Source organism: Microcebus murinus, chromosome 5 (assembly GCF_040939455.1).
Source record: "Microcebus murinus isolate Inina chromosome 5, M.murinus_Inina_mat1.0, whole genome shotgun sequence".
Lineage (NCBI taxonomy): Eukaryota > Metazoa > Chordata > Mammalia > Primates > Cheirogaleidae > Microcebus > Microcebus murinus.
The window spans coordinates 29,457,979-29,481,149 of record NC_134108.1 but is presented as its reverse complement, the minus strand read 5'-3'; the positions used below and the strand labels follow the sequence as shown (position 1 = coordinate 29,481,149).

The window sequence follows — 23,171 nt, the reverse complement described above, 5'->3', positions numbered from 1 at the left end:
AGTTGAACGCCTACACATTTTGTGAGTACTTCATCACAGTTTGCCATCCAGCAGGCCTGGCCACGCTCACCACATTCATCAGTAGAAGAATGGACAAATGAATAATGTTTTATCCATCGTATCAAGCAGGATGCAACCAGGAAAACAGAATATATATGTTTTCTTAATATAAGAAAATTGAATATATAAAAAAGTTATATATTAAGAAAATTTGTATTAAGAAAATTTAAGTTATATTAAGTTCATTAAGTTATATTAAGAAAATTTAATATAAAGATTTCTATATTTGGATAAATATTTGATAAATGGGTATTTGATGAAGGAAGGGCAAAAAAAGGAGCGCTGGCATAACAGAAGTAGTAACTGCAGAGGAAGCAGCTACCACTCCGGATGTTAGTGAACAAAAGGAAGAGGAGGGTGTTAGAAGCTAGAAACTTGCCAGAGGACCCTGAGGAGCTGAGGCTCAGACGTGGGAGGAGTGGGGCGCTCCCAGGTGGTACAGAGGAGTCAGGTCCGTGGGGCCCCCAGGGAGCTGGAACTCATACCCCTGAGGAGGCGCAGGCTTGTGTGCTGGTATGTTTGAATAATGGCAGTGGTGCTGAGAGTGTGGAAAAAAAACTGGAGCCTAGAACCAGTTCGTACTGGAAGAAACCCCTGCTGCCAGGTACAATATTCTTTGGGAGGAAGACACTGACAGGTGAACAACCAGGAGCAGGTACCTGTCCTCTTCCAACCTTTGGTGTCCCTCTAGTGCCCCCTACTGGCAGAACTGAACAGCCGGCAAAGGAGAAATATGTTAATTGCTTGGTCCCCGTCACAGCGTCACAGAAAAGAATATAGAAGGGTGGGTTTGGAGCTGAGAGACAATAGCTTAGTAATCAGCACATCCCTATAACTGTACACCATACTGCAGGGAAAGTGGAGGAAATAGATGCCTTTGAGTTCACAGTATCAAGTATAAAAATAAGAAATATGCAGAATAGGTATAATTTACCATATACAGTATACAAATTTCAAAAAGATGCAAAAAGTTGTAAGTAGTGATATCATTATATGTAATAAATTACCAAGAAGTCATGGGACTAATCTATGAAAATCTTAGGATAGTGATTTCCTGGGGGAAGGGGATGGACAGGGGTCACAGACGCTTCTGCTATATTCATGGCACATGCTGAGCGGTGGGCCCGTGATTGTTATGCAATCCTTTATACACTTCTGTGTGTCAGAAACATCTGCAGAAAAAACTTTAAAATAACTTGGAATACGCATCTATTTTTCAATAAGTGAGTGTTTCATAAGGAAACTCCCCCAGGCTTTGACATTCCTAAGCCCCAGGCAGGCTCTTTCTTTAGATCCAGTGTGACTTCTCTTCTCTCTTTTCCTCCACATGACAAAAGCCATGCATTGTCCTCCACAGACCTACTGCTGCCAGCTTTGATTTTTGAGATTATGCCCAAGACTGGCAGCCTTACAAAGCATCACCATCACCATCACCACCACCACCCCCCAAAAGAAAAAAACACAGGACCTCTGCATCTAGAGGGTTTGTGCAATTCACTATGCAGAATTAGATAGCGGTGACAAAAATGAGGACGTACATTTGTCCAAGAGACGGTAATCTAACTCAAAAGAGCTTGAAGAAAAAAAAAAAATGACACTCCTGAGCTCACACAACTGGGAAGTCCAGTGGAATGTTGGTTCCACCTGGCTAGATCCAGGTGCTTAAATAATCCGACCACAGGTTTCTTTTATAACATTGCCATCTATGGAATATCTAGGAAAGATGGTAAAAATGGAGTCAGAAAAGTGAAAATAATTTAGGAAAGAGGTCAAAACAGAAAGAATGCCAGTGGAAATCCCCTGTGTGGAGGAATGAAGCAACACCAGATAAAAAGTAGAAAGTAGGGGCAGTGGTCATTGCAGAGTAGGTGGCATGTCACAAAATTTACAGGACTAGATCATATTGATGTGGAAAATGGTGGGCGCTGGGACGCGGCTGCTTGCTGCCTCCATGTAGCTCCACATCTCCACGAGCCAGTGCTGTGCATGGCCAGTTGGAGGGCACGCTGCTGGGGCCGGCCCCCACACACACCCCCACCCCGGCAGAGAGCCGCCTGGGGCCCCGCATGCTGCCGGGTGCCACTGGGACCTGGGTGCCACTGCCTGTCTCTGGCCACGCTGTTTGTGTGATCCCGATTGGGTAATTTTTGAATCCCACTGTTTTTGATTGGATGTTAAAGCTTGTTGGTGATTGGATGTTAAAGCTTGATGTTGATTGGATGTTAACGCTTGTAGTTGATTGGACGCTTTTTGAGCCCCACCAAGGGTATAAAAGCAGCAGTAGGAAGGGTGAGAAGATCGGAAGACAGGAAGGGAGCTGTAACAGTAGGTCTGCTGAGTCTGCTGTGGAAAAATAAAGGCTGTTCTCTGACTTTCCGTGTGCAGTTCAGTTCTTTCCCGGGTCAAATGAATAAGAGCTGTAACGGTAGCTATACACATTGCCGCAACAATATCATAGGGGCAATGTCACAGAGTGGCAAAGAGAATGCACAGACCACTGTCCTAGTGCCTAGTGCTCAGGACACAGTAGGCAATCAGTAAATGCTTCCTGAATGAGTGAACGACGGGTGGAGAGTGAGCCCTGGAGAAGGCAGAGGCTGTGGGTGCAGTGTTGTAATACAGGGCGTTGTCACAGGTAAGTCGTAAAACAGAATTTCAGAAAAAAAGCTAAATAGGAGAAACCCAGAGCCTTGCTCCAGGGCTGCAGGGGATTCAAGAACTAACAATTGAAATATAAAGTGAGACAAAATACAGTTATCAGAGAAACTGGACTTTGACATTAGACTCTTTAGAAACTAAAGAGCTGCTTCCTAAGCTCAGGCCAAGGGTAACTATGCTTGGGTTGTTTGATACAATAACATGTTTATGCGAAACCACTGTGGAAAGATGAGTTAAAAGGTCATGGTGCAAGCAATTTTACAATCGAGTATAAGTACTCCCCATTTCCCTGGGGATTTTGTGCTTTTGTTTTTGTTTTTTGTTTTTTAATGAATCAAGGCACAGCTGACAGCTCCAAGCTTGAATCAGAGGAATAATTGTCATTAGAATCTGTGAGGAGCTCCTTGCTTATATCTTACTTAAACCAATTGATTTAAGGTCAGCTTCTGACTTCCAGTCAACATTTAAACTTTTGGAAGGGTAACATTGTTGTCCAAAAGCCACGACACACACAGCAAAACCATTGCACAATATCTAACTGCCTCAAGATAAACCTCCCCAAATCTGAAATGTTCCATATTTTATGAAAAGACAAATAAACACACAATGTCTATTTGTTAATTGTGGATTATACACATACACATTCTCCACAGCTTTAAGATTACCACTTTTCGGGCCGGGCATAGTGGCTTATGCCTGTAATCCTACCACTCTGGGAGGCCGAGGCAGGCGGATCCTTTGAGCTCAGAAGTTGGAGACCAGCCTGAGCAAGAGCCAGACCCCATCTCTACTAAAAATAGAAAGAAATTAGCTGGACAACTAAAATATATATAGAAAAAATTAGCCAGGCCTGTGGTCCCAGCTCCTCAGGAGGCTGAGGCATAAGGATTGTTTGAGCCCAGGAGTTTGAGGTTTCTGTGAGCTAGGCTGATGCCATGGCACTCTAGCCAGGGCAACAGAGTAAGACTCTGTCTCAAAAAAAAAAAAAAAAAAAAAATATTACCACCTTTGAAGCCCCAATGTTGAACACAGGGAACATATAAGCTTTTCTCAAAATTAAACACAAAACATAGCTTAACCTTTATATATCTCCTCTTAATAATAACCACTGGATTATAAAAATGGTCTTAATTTTCTAGTGCATTTTAGGAGAATAATAAAATTGAGTCCATAAGTAGATTTATGACAATATATAAAAACAAAACGTAAATGCCTCAATTGTGATTTTTGATGTAAAAATATTGGACCTAAAATATAATTGGGGAGATATAAAATTAGAAAAAAAGTCTGAAAACTGAAACCTATTTCTCTAATTTTAAGAACATATGTATTAAATAATCAGTAATGAATACACTGCTGTACTTCAGCTAGATGGGATATATGTATTTTGAAAAAAGTAGACTGCTCAATGTTGAAAACAGTGTTATCACTAAACATCATAGTCTTTGTGTTATGGGATTTGTGTTAAATTGTACCATAGCCTTCAGGTAAACTTCCACATTGTCTTCCGACTGGAAAGCCAACAGAACTAGGTGAGTTCAAAATGTCCTTAATGTTAAAGCAAATTCAGTCATAAACCTGCCAATTCTCATCATTACTCTTCTCTCCAAGGGCATAGCTGTGTTTGGGACTCTGAAACTCTTCACACTGCACTCTCACACACACAAGCACACACAAGTTCTCACAGCAAATAAGGCTGGAGCTGAGGTCTGATCCTCATTTATCTGACCCAAACACCCATGCTCTTTCTTTTGTCCTGCACAGCAACATTTCAACATTGTCAAAAAAGGGACAAAATTACCATAATACTTAAAAATAATCCTTTATGAGAAAAAAAAACCAAACCATTTACTACTAAGATAGCCCTTCAAAGTTCCTTGGAAAACTTGGAAGCCTGATAAACACATTTAGTACAATAAATGATGCAAAACATGCATGTGATAAAGAGATGGCCTAGAAGGCCACAGTCATTAATAATGTGGATATCAGCAGGTAGGTTACTGCTGAATTGCTGGTCCCAGATGAGTTGTAAACGGAGTCCTTTGCGTACCACCTCCCAAATAGCGCCACTGTTAGGATAGGCCCAGATGTTCCATTCTTGTTTACCAAACGCCCGTCTTTTAGCACCTAAGGACAAGGTAAGAAAAGTACAGTCAGCTTTATTAAAATATACGTTACAAGCAGACAAATGATTTTGTAACCATGCTAGATATAATGGATGATCAAGTCATTCCTGCTTGGGGAGGGAAGAAGCAGCAGGACAAGCAGGGGACAGACAGCTATTTTCTATGTAACAAAGACTAGAGCAATCCAAGAGGGCCCAAGGTTTGAGTTTCAACAATTGAATGTAACCATTCATGGAAAGTCCAAATCAGCAGCAGCAAAGATTCATTGCACCCAGTTACATGCAAGATAATCAGGAACCAGAGAGGTATACATCACATGCTTCTCTCAAGAAACTGAAAAGCTAGTGGTGAAACTGAGCCGGTTCCAAACATGAAGAGAGAAATCAGTTTATTAGTATATGAGAGAGGGAAGCGGACATGTGCTCACGAAGTCTGAGAAGGAAAACTGTACTGGTCTGCTTCCCAGAGTGACACACAACCTGCCATAAAAAGGAGCAATTAAGAACTTCTTCCAGGAGCTGTATGGCAGAAGACACTGTGGGAAGTGGAAATTGATCATGATGGGAAATATTTACACCATGAAAATTGGCAAATGCCACAAATCAAGGCTTTTTCTTTTATGCCTCAGAAAGCAGTTTGTTACAATTTACAGCTGGCTTAGAGCTGGAGATTAGTGAAGAAGAGAAGAAGCCATATGGTCAGAGCAAGGTGGGGATCAGACTCCGAAAGCCGAAAAGGACTAGATCTATCCTAAAGTCACAGAGGGTTCTCTGTGAAGGAGAAATGTGTATAAAGTAATTGACTAAGAATAGAAAGAAAGATGAACAGATGGACAATAGAACAAGAATAAAGGAAAATGAACCCATCAGCTGTGAGGAGGACAGTGTGGATAGGAAGAAATTGGAAACTGGGAAAACAGGTACTTTAGAAAACTGGAAGAAGAAAATAACTAAATAACCTAGAAGATAATTATTGTGCTTCACTGTTAACAAAGTGCCTTCCCCAGATCAGTGAGAAAGGTGTACTGTCCTGTGGGTACGGAATTCAGAGGTTAAGGGACTTTCCAAAGGTTATATAACTAGTTAGTTTTGGAGACCAGGTTCTGCCATTGTGTCAACAATAACACCAGAGGTGCTATAGTGCTAATGCATGATGTTTGCACAGTTCCGGGCATGGTCAATAACACTCCACCCTTTTCACGTAAAACTGGGGAAGGAAGGATACACAGTAAGTGTGTTGAAATCTTTTCAATAGTGATCCTCGGCCAGGAGTGGTGGCTCATGCCTGTAATCCTAGCACTCTGGGAGGCCGAGGTGGGCGGATTGCTCGAGGTCAGGAGTTCAAAACCAGCCTGAGCAAGATCGAGACCCCGTCTCTACTATAAATAGAAAGAAATTAATTGGTCAACTAATATATATAGAAAAAATTAGCCGGGCATGGTGGCACATGCCTGTATTCCCAGCCACTCGGGAGGCTGAGGCAACAGGATTGCTTGAGCCCAGGAGTTTGAGGTTGCTGTGAGCTAGGCTAACGCCACAGCACTCACTCTAGCCTGGACAACAAAGCAAGACTCTGTCTCAAAAAATAAATAAACAAATACATAAAATTTAAAAAAAATAGTAGTCCTCTAAGATAATGTGTAAATATTTGCTGAAGCAGTGTCCATGAGTGAATGGAACTAGGAAAATACTCAAGAAGACATTGTGAACACGACTGATGTGAAAACCTTGTCATCTACAATATTGTAACTGGTCTCTCTAGAAACAATATGTTGACAGAGGCCGGGCTCTGCAAGGTCTCTAAGAAGCACTCAACAAATCAAGAATTGGTCGCTGTTTATTTGGCTCTTTTTGAGGAAAGTAGTCACCCTCATCCTACACCGTCTTTAGACCACCAGCCCTAAGAGGAAAAACACATTGCCTCAGTCTACCAGGGCTTCTTAGAAATCTTTTCCAGGAATGCCCAACTCCTTTTGTTTTAATTCTGTGCTCACAAAACAAACTTCTGACCCATAATTTGGACTTTTGAAAGTATTTACCAATGGGGAGCCTTCTTGAGATGACAATTCGTTGCTCTCCAGTGGATCTATTTTTTAAAATAATAAGCTGGTGCTCTCTTTTATTCACCTGGTGAGTTTGGTTACTATCTGTTGCTTACAACTTGATGAACTTGCAGTACAGTCATGTTTAGAGAATCTACACTTGTAAAATGAAAGTCTGCAGCACCCTCACTATGGTGCTTGCTCCAAGGAATTGCTATAACAAAGACCCTGCCTGCCGCATGCCTCTCGTATATCTTTCTTGGTGTAACATAATCAGTATCTTATTTCCTCTTTCTGAAAAAGAGCTGGAGTAGGCAAGACAAGATTTAAATGATAAATAGGCTAAGTGCCTAGTTTGAAGGGTAGGTGCTATCTGTCCCTCCTTTCCTTCCTTTCTTCCATCCAAGAGTAAAAAGCCAGAGATGGGAGATAGCATGACAAGTCTGGAAAGTTGGTAAGAGTTGAGACTTACAGATATTATAGAGTTAAATACTTAAACATTTACGACTGTTTCCAACTGCCTGAAACCATTTAGGAAGAAAATTTTAAAACAAAGAAAGGAGGTAGCTATGGAATAATATATTGCTCTCCCACTATCACCATCCAACTTCTTCAAATACTGATATGGTTCAGAGTGATAGTGAAGGTATTTCTGGCTCTGGACTTTTAACTTATCTGGAAAAATCTAGCAATTTTTTTTGTCTTTCTCCCATGGATGAGGTTTGTTTTCTGTTTGTTTGTTTGTTTCTTGATAAACGCTCAGTCCTACTCTGAGACAATTCCTCAAAGGGATAAATTTCTATGAGTACATGACATGGAAAATGTGTCACAGTAACACTCAAAAAACTAGATTGTGTGCTCAGTTTACATGGCTGGACTTGCAAGATATAATGTGCCAATATGGCCCCATGCCTTCCTAAGTTCACCTGTGTGACCCTGTATTTCCCTCTCTTACTTCCTTGAAGTGACTTCGTATATTTGCTTATAAATAAGCAAAGTTCATCTTTGTTTATTTATTCCAGTCCAGCTACTTTTTAGCTACTGGATTTTAGCCCAAGACTCCTCACTTCAGATATGATCATGATTTTCTGCAGTTGGCAGTTAAGTTTTTATTCCAGCCTCAATTTGCTCATGACATTCTACCTCACCAGGTTCTATGGAAGCCAAGGATTCTTGTTTTCTGGGTTTCATAGCCTTAAGGCTGTACTTTATGTTAAATTGTTGGTATCACAGAATTAAATATTTTCATAAATGTGACATATCCCAATGTAATAACACAGGCAGATGTAGATATATGACCATCAGCGGTCTGCAATTTAAAAGACTTCCTTGCTTGATGCTTTGCATAAATTAACTTAGATCTTGTTTTGTTTTTTTTTTTTTATGGACTATACAATGTTTTCATCCTAGATACCGAAACCCTGCCACTGTTTGCTGTAATTCAGAGAAGACATTAATGTCCAAAACAGTGGAGTGCAGGTATGTATGTGTGCACGTGTCATGTACTGGCAGATATAAACCTGCAGAGTCATAATTCTAATTTGAGACCAGCTTAATTTGTGAATTAATTGGTTACAGCCACTATAATTTGTGAAATAAATAATCTGATTTTCTATTTGTCTCCATGTGTGACAAAAGAAATTAAAAATCTATAAACAAACATTTTTTCAATGAATGGTGTCTTACATTCATAGTTCTAGCATTATTAGTTATAATGTTATTCCAATGAAGTATGTCTTTACTTTAGAATTAGTTGCTATAAGGTGCAAAAATGGCCACAAAATTTTCCCTGCCTTTACACATGCCCTTTTGCAATGTGATTTTATAGCTCTGTCCATTGAGAGGTCTGAGCCATTTATTTCTCTATTGCTTAAATCTACATTGTTCATGTGACTTGCTGTGGTTGATGAGATGTTCACAAATAGGGTGCAAGCAGAGACTTGCAAAGAACTTGCCCATTGTGGCTTTTCCTCTTGATGCTCTTGGAACATGTGAATGAGCCCAGAGAGAGATAACCCCAATCATCCCAGCTGTCCAAGACAAGTCTATCACACACCAGTCAGCCCCTGGCAACCTACTAACTAATGGCAGATGCAATGAGCCCAGGCAATATCAACTGTATTCCATCTCAGACCAGAACCACAGCCTACCTACACTCAGTTCAAATTGCCAACCCACAAAATCAGGGTTGAACAGATGGTTATTGTTTAAAGCCATCAATTTGGGGGGGAGGTTTGTTAGACAGCAAAAGTTAACTGATGCAGTTGCAAAAGCCTGTTTTACTTGGCTTCAGAGAACATATAAAATGAAAATACTCTTAAAATCCTTTTACCTCAAATTTTCCAGGTGACAGATGAATTTCAGTAAGTAGCACTTCAGGAAAAACATACTCTGTTCCAAATGTACCACTGAGGGAGAACATTTCAAATCTTGTAGAAGCAGTTTCTACCGGCCGCCCACAGGTTGTCAAATTAGTAGTTCTGCACTTCAGCATCGTGCATACCTATGTGGAACAGAAGCAGATAAAATACAATGTCTTACCTCTAACTTAATTGTCCTAGAACTGTTGACTTAGTTTTTAACCACAGCAAGGCAAAATTTTCTTTCTCCAAAAAGGGATTTGGATCATGTTTTTTATAATTACCTGCTTTATTAGAAATGGCAAGTGATTTGAGAACCAGCCCACTTCCTGGACAACAAGTGAATTGAAAGAAAGAAGTCAGTTTAGAATTAGACTTCAACCATTAGTTTGATATGTCAGATGATGTCATTGAGCCCAAGGAAGGGGAGGTCTTTGGACGACAGTATTACTGAAGCCAAAAGGATGATTAAAACTCTGACCACTCCTGCACCTCGCCTGTCTTTTCCATATCCTTTTCTTTAGAAGAAGCTGGGGACATGGAGAATAACAAGAAAATACGAATTCATAGCCAACACTCTATAAAAAGTTTCCATCTTTAAAATTTGTCATTTGAAGGTAATATAAAGACTAGGACATCTAATTAGAAGACAAACTAAGATTAAAAGTAGTATTCTTGTTCATTGTTGGTTTTAAAAAGTGAAAATAATCTAGACCTTGAACTTAGAGTATAAAAAAAAAAGAAACAAAAAAGTGAAAATAAGATTTATATTCAGATGTGTTGGGAAATCTAATTAAGGAAGACTTCTCGAAGTTCACCACAGTAGGCTAATTGTTTCAAATAAAGTCATCATGATTGGATTAATAATTCTTTTTAAATGTGCTCAAACCAAACAATCAGAGCATACCTAATTCCCATTGCAAATATTTGATAAGTCCCTCCGTGTAATATTGTCAAGGCATGGAGTAATCATGCCAAGAAAAAGCACTTGGCTTCCTAGAACAAATATGAAAAGTCAACTTGGAATTTACTGGCACCTAACAGTCTCTCTCCCTTGAGCTGAGATTACCTGCCAGTACTCTCTTCTCCTGCGGCCATGTAATCCTGTAAATGCTCCTAGAACGTAAACTTCATTCTCCTCCTTTTCTAACATTCTGTAGCTTAAATGACAGCAGAGCTCTTTTTGACAGACTGTAAGATTTCCCACATTTTCAAAAAGTTCTGTGAAGTTGAACTCATCCCGAGAGACAAATCCTCCGAAAGTGTTTTTCTGCAGTGGGAACCGTCCGACGGTGGTGGCGAAGGCGCTCCAATTCACTGCTGGCGCGTAGGCAGGAGAAGCTCGGGGGTGCGAGTCCACCTCCGAAAGGAGGATCCTTCCCAACTGCGTTTTCATGTCATAATGGTACACTTTGGGAGAGTTTGGTGCATAGATACCACTCCCTGTGAATGGAAGACAATTTTTTTTTAAACAACAACACAAAAAATACCGATATGGTCAATTTTCCCCATCAAAATTGGGCATGTGATCATGTCGCATTATTAGTCACAGTGAGAGAGCACGAACACTTCTAGTTGCACGGAGCACCTAACTACTTCTCTTATTCTCTATTGGAAGAGATTAAAACAGACAGGGGAATCTAAAGTAAATAAATAAATAATAAAAATTTAAAAAAAAATAGACATTCAATGGCCTCACTTCAAATGAACTTTGAGTATAATAGCATTATTTATTAGCATGAAGGGAAATTAAACCAAATATAAAAACGTTTGTATTCGGGAGTCCCTGAAAGGTGGGGGAAGGTAATGCAAAATTATCTCCTATTCCCAACTGTGGTGGTTTTCAAATATATCCAAAAGTTCTTCAATATCCTCTCTCCAATGGGTGGATGTAATTCCCTCTCCTTTAAGTGTGGGCTAGACTTAGTGACTCATTTTTAATGAATGGAACATGGTAGAAGTGATGGTGGGTAAGTGAGTAAGTCATCCTGGAAGCAGATCTGTGAGCCCCAGTCAAGCCTTCAGATGACTGCTAGACCAGCCAACAGCTTGGCACAATCAGAAGAGATAGGCTGAGCCAGAGCCACCTAGCTCAGTCACTCCCAAATTTCTGACCAACAGAAACTGTGAGATAATAAATATTTTTTGTTTTAAGCCACATTCACTTTTTTTTTTTTTTTTTTTTTTTTTTTTGAGACAGAGTCTCACTTTGTTGCCCAGGCTAGAGTGAGTGCCGTGGCGTCAGCCTAGCTCACAGCAACCTCAAACTCCTGGGCTCAAGCGATCCTTCTGTCTCAGCCTCCCAAGTAGCTGGGACTACAGGCATGCGCCACCATGCCCGGCTAATTTTTTCTATATATATTAGTTGGCCAATTAGTTTCTTTCTATTTATAGTAGAGACGGGGTCTCGCTCTTGCTCAGGCTGGTTTCGAACTCCTGACCTCGAGCAATCCGCCCGCCTCGGCCTCCCAGAGAGCTAGGATTACAGGCGTGAGCCACCGCGCCCGGCCACATTCACTTTTAACTTTTACAGTAATTTGTATACAGTAGCATATAAATACTATACTCTGCCTTTTCCAGTTTAGAGTACAACTCTGTTCAGTTCCCTGTTTTGTCCTTTACTAGCTGGGTGGCATTTGGCAAATTGCTTGCACCGTCTGTGTCTTGGTTTACTCATCTATAAAATTGGGGTGATACTACCCATCTCATAGAATTGTCATAAGGATTAGATGAAATAATACACATAAAGGTCTTAGTAAAACCATGACTTGTAATCAAGCACTAGCTTTTCTTTTTTTCTGCAAAAACATAGCAAACACAGTGAGGAGGTCCAACAAAGAAGCAAAAATGTAATACAGGGCATATCTGAAGCATTAATTTCTCTGCACTTAGAAATATAAGATGAAACCTATGCTGGTCAAGAATTACCTGTCATATTTTGGCTGACATGATGTATGTTGGCCACAAGAAGATTAACTCTCATGCCCACTGCCCAAGCCGAATGGAATTCGATAGCTGTCAAAAGGGGCAAAACATTCATCCAGGCTGTGGGAAACAGTATGGTGTCCACGTGGAAGTCTTTCACCAGAGTAACGGCAGGATCATGGAAGAGTATATCAAAGCATGTGAAAATGCCAAACCTTCCAAAGGTAGTGTTGAAAGTCACCAACTCCGGCTTTTCAGGGACATCAAACTGAGGCTCAGAGTAGAGGTGGTACTGTAATAAGTGCATAGAATAAAACTAGTAAATGCTTATTTATTGAAGAGGTGACTCATAAACTCCACCCCTCCAAAGTCAGTAACAGATTTGGCTACGGTCAAGAAGGAGGCAGGACAGGCACACTGCCTGTACATCACATGCCCATGTGAAAGGCCAGCCTTTCTCCCCATCCAGAGTAGTATAAAATTATGAGTTAAAGGTTATTCTACTCTTGTTTCAATTCAGAGTTTAAAGCAAAAATTTTTTATGGTTCTAGTTTAAATCTACAAAAGGGTAATTAAATTAACTGGCATAGAAAATGTGTTTCTATGATTTGATACAACTTAACTTATGTGAAACTGAGTCATACAATTTTGAAACATCTTTACACCATTTCAATATTAAATAGTATCCAAATTACAGTCACTTTAGTATCTTTTGCATCAATATTAAAATTACTTTATACACATAGGCATGAACATGGGTGTGTGTGCACACATACACATACACACAAATTATCTCAATCCTGAACCATTACAACACTTTTCTAAGAGATTTCTGTCTACATATTTTTCCAGATTAGTTTAATTTCTAAGATGTCATTTTCTTTATTGTTCACTTACATTAAAAAATCTTTAGTCATGTCATATTACATAGGGAATAAAGCTCCAACTCCTGAACCTCGGCATTGGCTACTCTCATATCAGCCTCCATTTTACACATCCGCCCCCCTCACCTTATGGTAACGCGCCACCAGTTTCCCTTTCGTATCATACACCACATTGGTATTGTATTGGTAGTAGCCATTAGAAGGGCATGTGGAGTTGCGGGAACTACATGGCTTCTTATCCCCAATATTTGCTAAGACATAGATGGAGTTGTTCTTGGCCAGGCAGCTGAGTCTTGCTTGTACTGGTGTATCACCAAATCTAAACCAAATTTTAATTAAAACATTTCAATTTTATTATTATTATTTTTTTTATTTTAGCATATTATGGGGGTACAGTGTTAAGGTTACATATATTGCCCATGCCTCCCTCCCCCCTCGAGTAAGAGCTTCAAGCGTGACCATCTCCCAAATGTTGCACATCTTACTTGTTGTGGTTATATATACCCATCCCCCCTCCCCCCTCCCACCCTCCCAACACCCGATAAATGTTACTCCTATATGTCCACTTAGGTGTTGATCCATTAATACCAATTTGCTGGTGAGTACATGTGGTGCTTAAAACATTTCAATTTTTAAAAAGCATTTTAGTCACTTCATACAGAGACTGTAACAACTTTAAGAGCTTACGTGTAACTGAAGTCAATATAAAAACTACTCATAAAAAGATATTTTAAAATCCATAAATGATACTTAAATTTGATGACTATTTTCAACATATATCTATTGCTCTAGCAATTCATTATTCACTCTCCTGCATCATTAGTTGTATCCTCTCTACTGGAACATTCCATTAGCATGCCTTATGTCATGCTAATTTAAAGACCCCTTATAGGTGGTTCACGCTTATAATCCTAGCACTCTGGGAGGCTGAGGCAGGCGGATCATTTGAGCTCAGGAGTTCAAGACCAGCCTGAGCAAGAGCAAGACCTGCATCTCTACCAAAAATAGAAAAAATTAGCTGATGCCTGTAGTCCCTGCTACTTGGGAGGCTGAGGCAGGAGGATCACTTGAGCCCAAGAGTTGCTGTGAGCAAACCTGATGCCACAGCACTTTAGCTGGGGCAACAGAGTGAGACTGTCTCAAATAAATAAATAAATAAATAAATAAATAAATAAATAAATAAATAAATAAATAAATAAAGGCTCCTATCTTTAAAAAAAAATTAAAATAAAAATCTCTCTTGACCCCACATGGCCTTCCAAACATTGCTTCAGTCCTCAGCTCCCTCTTAGAGCAGAACACCTCAAAAGAGATGTCCATCCTGCTGTCTCTAGTTCCTCCTCTCAAATTCTCTTGTGAAGCACTCCAAATAACTTTCATCTCTAACACCCCAGCTCTTCCTAATGCTAACAACAATCTCCACATCTCACCTGATCTCATCTTAGTTGACTTACCTGCAGCAGTTGACATAGTCAATTACACCCTCCTCCTGGAAACACTTCCCTCCCTTCCTGGGCTCACCTTCTCATTCTCCTACTCCTTCGTTGTTCTCTGACTCCTTCCCTGTTTCCTCCTCATCTCTCCTGAGTCCAGACATTGGAATTTCCTAGTACTCAAGCCCATACCTGTACTCTTCTCTAACTTACTACGTATGCGAAATCATTATGTGTTAAAAACAGTCTATACCCTGTTACCTGATTCCCTATCTCCAGATACACCCTTGTCCTTTCCTGAAATAAATCGTATATGTAACTGCCAGGTTGACATCTTCACATTGACAGTAGCATTTAGATGTTCACTATATATTAGATATTTTATATTAAAAGGTTTCTACATAACCTTCTCTCAGGAAAATTGGCTTTGGGAGCCTAGAGAAATGCAATTTCAAAGCAAAAAGCCTTATGATTCACATGAAAGGACATGATGAGGCTCTTTCTGCCTGGGAAGCAGATTCTGGGACACAGAGACTCTATGAAATTGAAACATAGTCCCTTCAACAGAGACCTTGGAATATTTTCCTAATACAACCAGCTGTCTACTTCAGAAATTAAGTTACAACTTGTATCCATGAGATCCTCTTCCTTTAGCTTTTCTTCCTATAAATGCCTTGTTTACATATTTCCCCAAATTTAATAAAGCTATTCAATCATGAAATATTGTTAAATGGTATCTAAGTAAAAATTTTAAAAATCTAACAAATGCCAAGATAAATATAATCATAACATACCCCACATATATGATAATTCAGGATCACTCATTTTGCTTTGGTGAGCATGCACATTTTAGAGAATTACAGCACTTTTGCACAAACAACTAGGATAGTTTAAATACCTGTAGGGGTTTTGACATGGAATCCAGTTCACCTGAGGGTCTGGGATATCCTCTAGATAAGGGAAAACAGTTTCCCTGGTAAATTTCCATCCATAAAGTGCATCTTCTGGTGTCACAATGATTCGCGCCCCCTGTTCAAAACAAGTAAAATCAAAATTATTTTTCCATGTGCAACATAGATAATTCAACACTCCCATCTTCCACCAGCCCCCATGTCCCTCTCATCAATTATGATTAGCAGAAATAAAAGAATACCTGCTCAGCTGCCAGCTTAATCACTCTCTCCAGAATATCTATATTCCTGTTCATGAGACGCAAGGCATCATCTCGAGAAACAGGTACTTCTGTTTTGTTTGGCAATACAACAGCATGTTCGTACACTGCAGCTATAAAAGTGTCCTGAGTAGCAGCAGGCAGAGTAATTAGGGCAAAAACTGCCGCAGAGGTTAGAAAAGAGGAAGTGATCATGGCCAAGGTGTAGTGATTTCTGAAAGTGAAAATAACATCCACGTAGTATTTACAGAAGGGAGAACATTTACGTAACATACGGCTGCCAGCTGCTGGGCTTGTATTTTATTAATATAATCTTATACCTGACCAATTTTGAGGAGAAAAATGTTGCAGATCAATGAACACAATCAGAAAGTACTATCAGACTTTAATAACATGTACTATTGATAAGATTTAATGTCAAATTTCCAAAAGAAAAAAATCCAAAATTCAAATATAGTACAATCCTACCTTTTATTTACAGAAGATAGTAACTAAATTAACTTTCATGTGAAAAATTATATCACAACAAACATTTCATTTATTAAATTAAAAAATTGTCAATAATTGTTTTGTTCCCCTGAGTGATTTATATCTTGTCTATTTTTAGAAGAGGAGAGAAATATTAAAATATTTGCTACTAAGAGAATGCATCATGGAATAATACTAAGAATTTGCCCAAATCAAGACTCTGACTTACTTATTGCTATTAAAGACTAAGAGTGTGTGCTCCCTAAAAGCTGGAATTCCTGTCTGTGACTAAAGCACTGGTCCCCCAGGACCTGCTCCCTGAGGTTAGGCCAGGGGAGATATGGAGACCTCTGCTCAGAGGCCCCAGGCCTCAAGAAACCCAGCTTGCTTGCTTTTTCTTTCTTTCTTTCTTTCTTTCTTTCTTTCTTTCTTTCTTTCTTTCTTTCTTTCTTTCTTTCTTTCTTTCTTTCTTTCTTTCTTTCTTTCTTTCTTTCTCTCTCTCTTTCTCTCTTTCTCTCTCTCTCTTTCTCTCTCTCTCTTTCTCTCTCTCTCTCTCTTTCTCTCTCTCTCTCTCTTTCTCTCTGTCTTGCTCTCTGTCTTTCTTTCACCCTTCCTTTCTCTCCTCATCCTTCTTCTCCCTCCTTCTCTCTGTCTCTCTCTCTCTCCCCCCCCCCACATACACCCATTCTCTTTCGTCATTCTGTCTTCTATGGGTGTGGAAGGAAGATATCAGGAAAGGGGAAGTGTCTAGGACTAGTGATAATAAAGAGAATCACTGTTGTAAAAAAGATAAGATATAACGTTCATTTTTGTTAGAGGCAAATAACCACAAAAATGAGTTTTAAAACGATAACAACATATATAGTATGTGATCTCTGATGCCCTCCTAGAACATCCATGTTCTCCCTTTCCCAGTCTCAATCCTACCAGGTAAAAGCTTTGTTTTATTTTATCTGGGCCTTTTAGACAGCATAGAGGAGTAGATACAAATATAATCAACAAAATTCATTCTGTGCTTTCCCGCATACTGAGATAATATTTTGTTAAGAATGAGATCTAAGGGCTATAAACAAGATCTGCTCTTATTTTCTGCTTTGAATAGAAGTTTCTATTAAAGGAATAACTTTTCTTACCTCTATAGACTGGAAAACTGAAAATAATTTCAATAAAAATGGTCAAGCCCTTTAGTGGAAAATGTGAAAGGATAGATATTTTTATAAATTTTTAATAGATTGTATAATTGATTATTGGCATATAATTATACCATATATAGAACATATATAATTAGTAAATTACCATGATATTGGCATTTAGTAGATAATGAGCACCTTTAGAGTTTAGAAATCATGTGACCCAAATGCCCTCATATTACAGGATAGGAATCTGAGGCATAGAGAGGCAGTAACTTAAAGCATGACGTGTCACTTCTCACTCTTGCTTCTAGAATCTTTCCCTCATTCCCAAGACATCATGCATGTGTCTGTACTCTGTTGTTTTTTTTTTTTTTTTTGAGACAGAGTCTCGCTTTGTTGTCCAGGCTAGAGTGAGTGCCGTGGCGTCAGCCTAGCTCACAGCAACCTCAAACTCCTGGGCTCAAGCAATCCTCCTGCCTCAGCCTCCCGAGTAGCTGGGACTACAGGCATGCGCCACCATGCCCGGCTAATTTTTATATATATATATATCAGTTGGCCAATTAATTTCTTTCTATTTATAGTAGAGACGGGGTCTTGCTCTTGCTCAGGCTGGTTTTGAACTCCTGACCTTGAGCAATCCGCCCGCCTCGGCCTCCCAAGAGCTAGGATTACAGGCGTGAGCCACCGCACCCGGCCTGTACTCTGTTTTAATGTCTGCATCCAAGTGTCTGAACACCTATGTCTTTTAAAAAACCCAATTCAAAATGACCACCTTGTGGTGGCTCACGCCTGTAATCCTAGCTCTGAGGCTAAGGCGGGCGGATTACTCGAGGTCAGGAGTTCAAAACCAGCCTGAGCAAGAGCAAGACCCCGTCTCTACTATAAATAGAAAGAAATTAATTGGCCAACTGATATATATATATATATATAAAATTAGCCAGGCATGGTGGCACATGCCTGTAGTCCCAGCTACTCGGGAGGGTGAGGCAGTAGGATTGCTTGAGCCCAGGAGTTTGAGGTTGCTGTGAGCTAGGCTGACGCCACGGCACTCACTCTAGCCTGGACAACAAAGTGAGACTCTGTCTCAAAAAAAAAAAAAAAAAAAAAATGATCACCTTAAGAAGAAATTTGCTAAGTGCTAACTGAATATTTGATGCAGTTGATGCCTAGTAAAAAAAACTAAGCTCTTCCATCTCTGCAAGTTTAATTTGGATCATGAACTATCTTCATGTGATTTAATATCACCAATTAGTAACAAATATTTCATTACCTCTTTTGCTTGGAAGTAGTCAGGTCCACAGAGGAAGAATCACTAACAGTGTTTACAAGTTCATGTTGGCAGTAGGAGTGAGGACAAGGATATGTGTCATTCACCATTTAGTATCCCCAAATTTCCAAGATGTTTTTCTCTGTTCATGGCTGTAGAAGATAGAAAGGATGTTGATTAGAGATTATAGATTTGTTTTTGTTTTTCTGTTTTTATTGGCTGTAAGGGAAATGGGGAAATCACTTCAGATGTAAAGTCAAGATAACTAAGTTTCCCTGTTTTTCTTGGTAACATTTCAAAATTGTGTTGCCCTGGAGACGATGAGCTAAAAAAAAAAAAATTCAAAATTGTGTCATTGAAACTGAGAATCTGAGTAACAAAGGAAATTGCATCAGAAGTTAGTAAATGAAGCAGCAATTTAAATATATGAAAATCCTTGAGCTATAAAGAAAACATTTGACATAGAGGCTGCTCATATTGTTTTAAATCTTCAGAAGTAGAAACCAATTTAGTACATAGCACTTCAAAAGATGGCATTTTTGTTTATATAAAGATGATTGATCAACCGAACTCAGGAATCCCAAAGTTGGTTGCATTGTGCCATTGGTTTAGAGGCTGAACATAGGAACTGTCTGCAGCTGAGTGAACTAGATGTATTTGGGTTTGAATATTTGTCACATACTGAAATGTAAGTCAGCCCTAAATAATCAAAACACTTTATTTTACTTTTCTTTTTTTAATAGGAACTTTCTGAAGTGGTGTGTAAAACATTTGATATTTAAAACAATAAAGTTTTTATCATTAAAAAAAATGATTGATCAAGTAAGGCTTAACTTCTTTAACAGGGTCATAAAATAAGGTAACTTTATTTTGCCACAGGGAACACGAGTTAATTATAATTCACTGCTAAAAGAGCCTACTTTCTAAATTACCATTTTGTGATTAATAGATTTAGTTATTAATAAAAGAATGAAAAGTTAAGAGTCACCATAAAAAACAGTCATAGCTCATATATTTGTTTCTATAATAATTGTGACTGTGATCATCTCTTAGAATATTATTCAGTTGGGCTATATATTATTCAATTATACTTTTTGAAATCTCTCTTTTTTCCACTTTGTCAAGAGAAGTGTGGAGCTGTGGTTTCAGGTTTGTACTCCACTTCTTTCAACCTCTATTTCTCATCTAAAAGTGGAGATAATCATACCGGCTCTATCTCCTAAGGATACCTGAAAGTCCTCTGTAAGATTTTGATGGGAATGACAATAATTAACAAAAGTGGGTGACAATTTAGTAATGTAATGATCTTGACCATTTAATATTATTTCATTCTTAGGCCCACAGAACTGCTATTGTTCAACTAAGTAATTCTAGTCGATCTGGAGTACTATGCTAAAACAATTGTTGGGGATGGGATGAGAGTGACAGGGTACCTGGGCATCAACTCCTAAATCATGCCAAACTCAGCATAGTGGACAAACTTCAGTGGAGCAGCAGAGGTGAAGCAAGAACACCAAGGAACTTGGCCACAGGAAGGAGAAGGAGCAGCTCCAGGCTCCGACACCGGTTGCTGGGTTTCCTGGTCTGACCCCCCTCCCAGCTAGGAAATGATGACAGGTGAACTGAGAAACAAAGAGTCAGAAAGAAATAGCATGTATAATTATTACCAATGTTGTTATCAATAGCATTCTCATAACCAGCAAGAATGGCATATCAAAATAAAAGGCAAGAAGAAACAGAAAAACCAGGCCTTTATTTTAAAACCAATTTCTTTTGATACTGTATCCATTAAAAGGACTTAGTGACAAAGAACAATGTTTCTGTAGTCTTGCATGCCTTTAGGCAGACTGTTTGAATCAGCCTCTGTGAAAGGAAAGATCTGCTTAAAGAGAACCTGCCTGAACTGTAACCATCTTTTGGTGCCAGGTCCCGTCTATTTAAGGTGATTCTCCAGCTCTGGACTTGGATGGATGTTAACTCTTTAGACAGTTAACGCATGCAACTGAAACCAAGAGAAAAATCCAAGAGGGTAATCATATATGGCAGCCTTGGATTCTCTGAACGCTATATTGAATAGAAATGATTGTGCCACCTGAAATTGCCAGTGATCACTGTTTTTGACCTAGTAAAATTAATTTCATGTGGTTCAACCAGCCCTTCTGCTTTCCTCTCTCAGAAGTTCAGGATTGAAGTTGCAGAAGTCCCTCTAAGTTGGTGGCATGTCCCCCTACTTTCTGACAGCTCCCACTTCCTTAAAAGAAAAATATTAACCACCTCTCTTTTTGGAGATTTCACCCACTATGCCCATCATTAACGCTGCCAAAAGTTTATTGTATTCACCACAGATCCTTTAAAAAATCATCTTGGTTGGCTGGGCACTGTGGCTCATGCCTATAATTCTAGCACTCTGGGAAGCCAAGACGGGAGGATCGCTTCAGGTTAGGAGTTTGAGACCAGCGTGAGCAAGAGTGAGAGCCTGTTTCTATTAAAAATAGAAAAAATTAGCCAGGTGTGGTGGCACATGCCTGAAGTCCCAGCAACTTGGGAGGCTGAGGCAGGAGGATGGCTTGAACCCGGGAGTTTGAGGCTACAGTGAGCTATGGTGATGCCATTGCACTCTAGCCAGGGCAACAGAGCAAGACTCTGTCTCCAAAATATAAATAAATAAATAAATAAATAAATATTAAAATACTCTTGGTTGAATTTAAAGCTTTTGGTAAAGTTAAGATGAGGTCTAAGGATGCTATAACAGAAATAAATCTCAAGGAGCTGGATGAAAATCCCTTGTTTATTTATGCAAGTTGTTGGGGAGACATGCATTTGAAAGGGTACTATTCAAAAAGGAAACTAAGAAACTGAAATCCCAGACACAGGAAAAAATGAACAGATACATTTAAAAAAGAAAAGCATAGACTTGTGGTGTATTGTTTTATTGAGCAATAGGAGGATGTCACAAGAATTTGCCAATAATTCAACTTGTTCATTTTTAAGTTGAAAAACAAGGACATAAAGAAAAAATATGGTCTTCCTCTCTCTTCTCCTTCCTTCTCTCCCTCCCTCAAAAAAAAAAAAAAAAAAAGAAGGAAAGGAAAGATATGTAGATATGTTTGCAGACTGAGATAACTACTTACAGCTCTTGCCAAGTCGAAGCCCCCCTGTCTTCTAGATCCCAGCTGCTTTCTCCTTTTCAAGGCTCTTGCTCCTGCAGTTGCCTCCGGCAACTCTCTGTTTTGGTTTCACTTTCTGGGCAGGCTATACCCTGCAGGACAGAGAGCAATCCAGCAGCAGCTGATTGGAAGATTCTCTCCCATAGGCACCAGGAGACAGAGCACTTGTTTTATCCTAGCCTTGCAATTCTGATTCCTGGGCTTTTGGCCAGTTTGCACTGACACGAGTTCTACGGAACAGTGATTAAGGTTAGCAGAAGAACCAGAGCAATAGAAGCTGGAGATGCTAGCCCATAATGCCAAAGTTGATGCTTATGTTTATGTCATGTTCTTTCTCTTTAGCACATTAGTCTTTCACTGTAACACAGATCCCACTCTAGACCTTTCTTCAAGATAGAGAGAATTATGGGTGGTCTTGCATCTAGTTATGATGAACACTTTTCTCACTATAGTTACAAGAGTCATGGTGGTATCTCATTTGCCTGGGTTTGAACCACTTCCTAGTTGTGTGACTATGAGAAAGTTAAGTGTCCTCCCAGTGCCTCAGTTTCCCTTACCTGCAAAATGGTGATGATGTGTGCTGAATAACATTTGCTGTTATTATCACCATGGCCTCATCCCCACAAGGTGGAGTTCTAATTGTAAGGGCCATCCATGTCCATTTGGCTCTGCCCCAGGTCTTTAATTTCCCCCTGGTCAGATGCCCTCCTGTTCTTGGTTACTATCTTGTTAAATGAGTCACAATGAGTGCAATTTCTCTATTTTCTCATTGTTCTTTCCATCTCCACAAAGTCTTTTTTTTTTTTTTTTTTTTTTTTTGAGACAGAGTCTCACTCTGTTGCCCCGGCTAGAGTGACATGGCATCAGCCTAGCTCACAGCAACCTCAAACTCCTGGGCTCAAGCAATCCTACTGCCTCAGCCTCCCGAGTAGCTGGAACTACCAGCATCCACCACCATGCCTGGCTAAATTTTTCTATATATTTTCAGTTGGCCAATTGGTTTGTTTCTATTTTTAGTAGAGACAGTGTCTGGCTCTTGCTCTGGCTAGATTCGAACTCCTGACCTAGAGTGATCCGCCTGCCTCGGCCTCCCAGAGTGCTTCCACAAAGTCTTTCAAGTTTCCTTTCTTCCAGGGCAACCATATCTGAATGGTTTCTCCAAAAATTATGATGGCTTTCCTTCCCACTGTACCACAGATTTTCCCTCGGATCAAGAGCTCTCACTCCACCTATTACAGGCATCATTCCATGAAAAAACCAAACTCACACCTACACAAAACAACTTGACATGAAACTAGATTACTCATATGTTGCTATTGGGAATATGAAATGCTATAAGACACTCTCAAAAACAGCTTGGCAATTCCTTAAAAAATGAATCACAGCCTCACCTCTTCCTTCCCAAGGTGGCAGCAGCAGGAAGGCAGGGTGAGGTCATGGCACCTCCTTTATATACCCTCCATTATATACCCACCTCC

General features: G+C 39.5%; 1 protein-coding gene across 2 annotated transcripts; it reads right to left on the bottom strand.

Moving 5' to 3' along the window:
- Positions 1-4,524: 4,524 nt before the first annotated feature.
- Positions 4,525-21,775, bottom strand: LOC105855558 (pantetheine hydrolase VNN2). 2 transcript variants are annotated; one of them, XM_012736632.3, is made up of 10 exons: positions 21,658-21,770; positions 19,960-20,148; positions 18,530-18,678; positions 15,641-15,872; positions 15,386-15,516; positions 13,181-13,373; positions 12,174-12,462; positions 10,315-10,688; positions 9,218-9,388; positions 4,525-4,845 (listed from the first exon to the last, which is right to left on the bottom strand). In XM_012736632.3, exons 3-10 carry the CDS (start codon positions 18,634-18,636, stop codon positions 4,672-4,674), a joined length of 1,671 nt encoding a protein of 556 aa, XP_012592086.1. In that variant the 5' UTR covers positions 18,637-18,678; positions 19,960-20,148; positions 21,658-21,770; the 3' UTR covers positions 4,525-4,671. The 2 variants fall into 2 exon arrangements, with proteins under 2 accessions (XP_012592086.1, XP_012592085.1); XM_012736631.3 differs by lacking the exon at positions 19,960-20,148 and having other exon boundaries at positions 21,658-21,775.
- Positions 21,776-23,171: the final 1,396 nt, after the last annotated feature.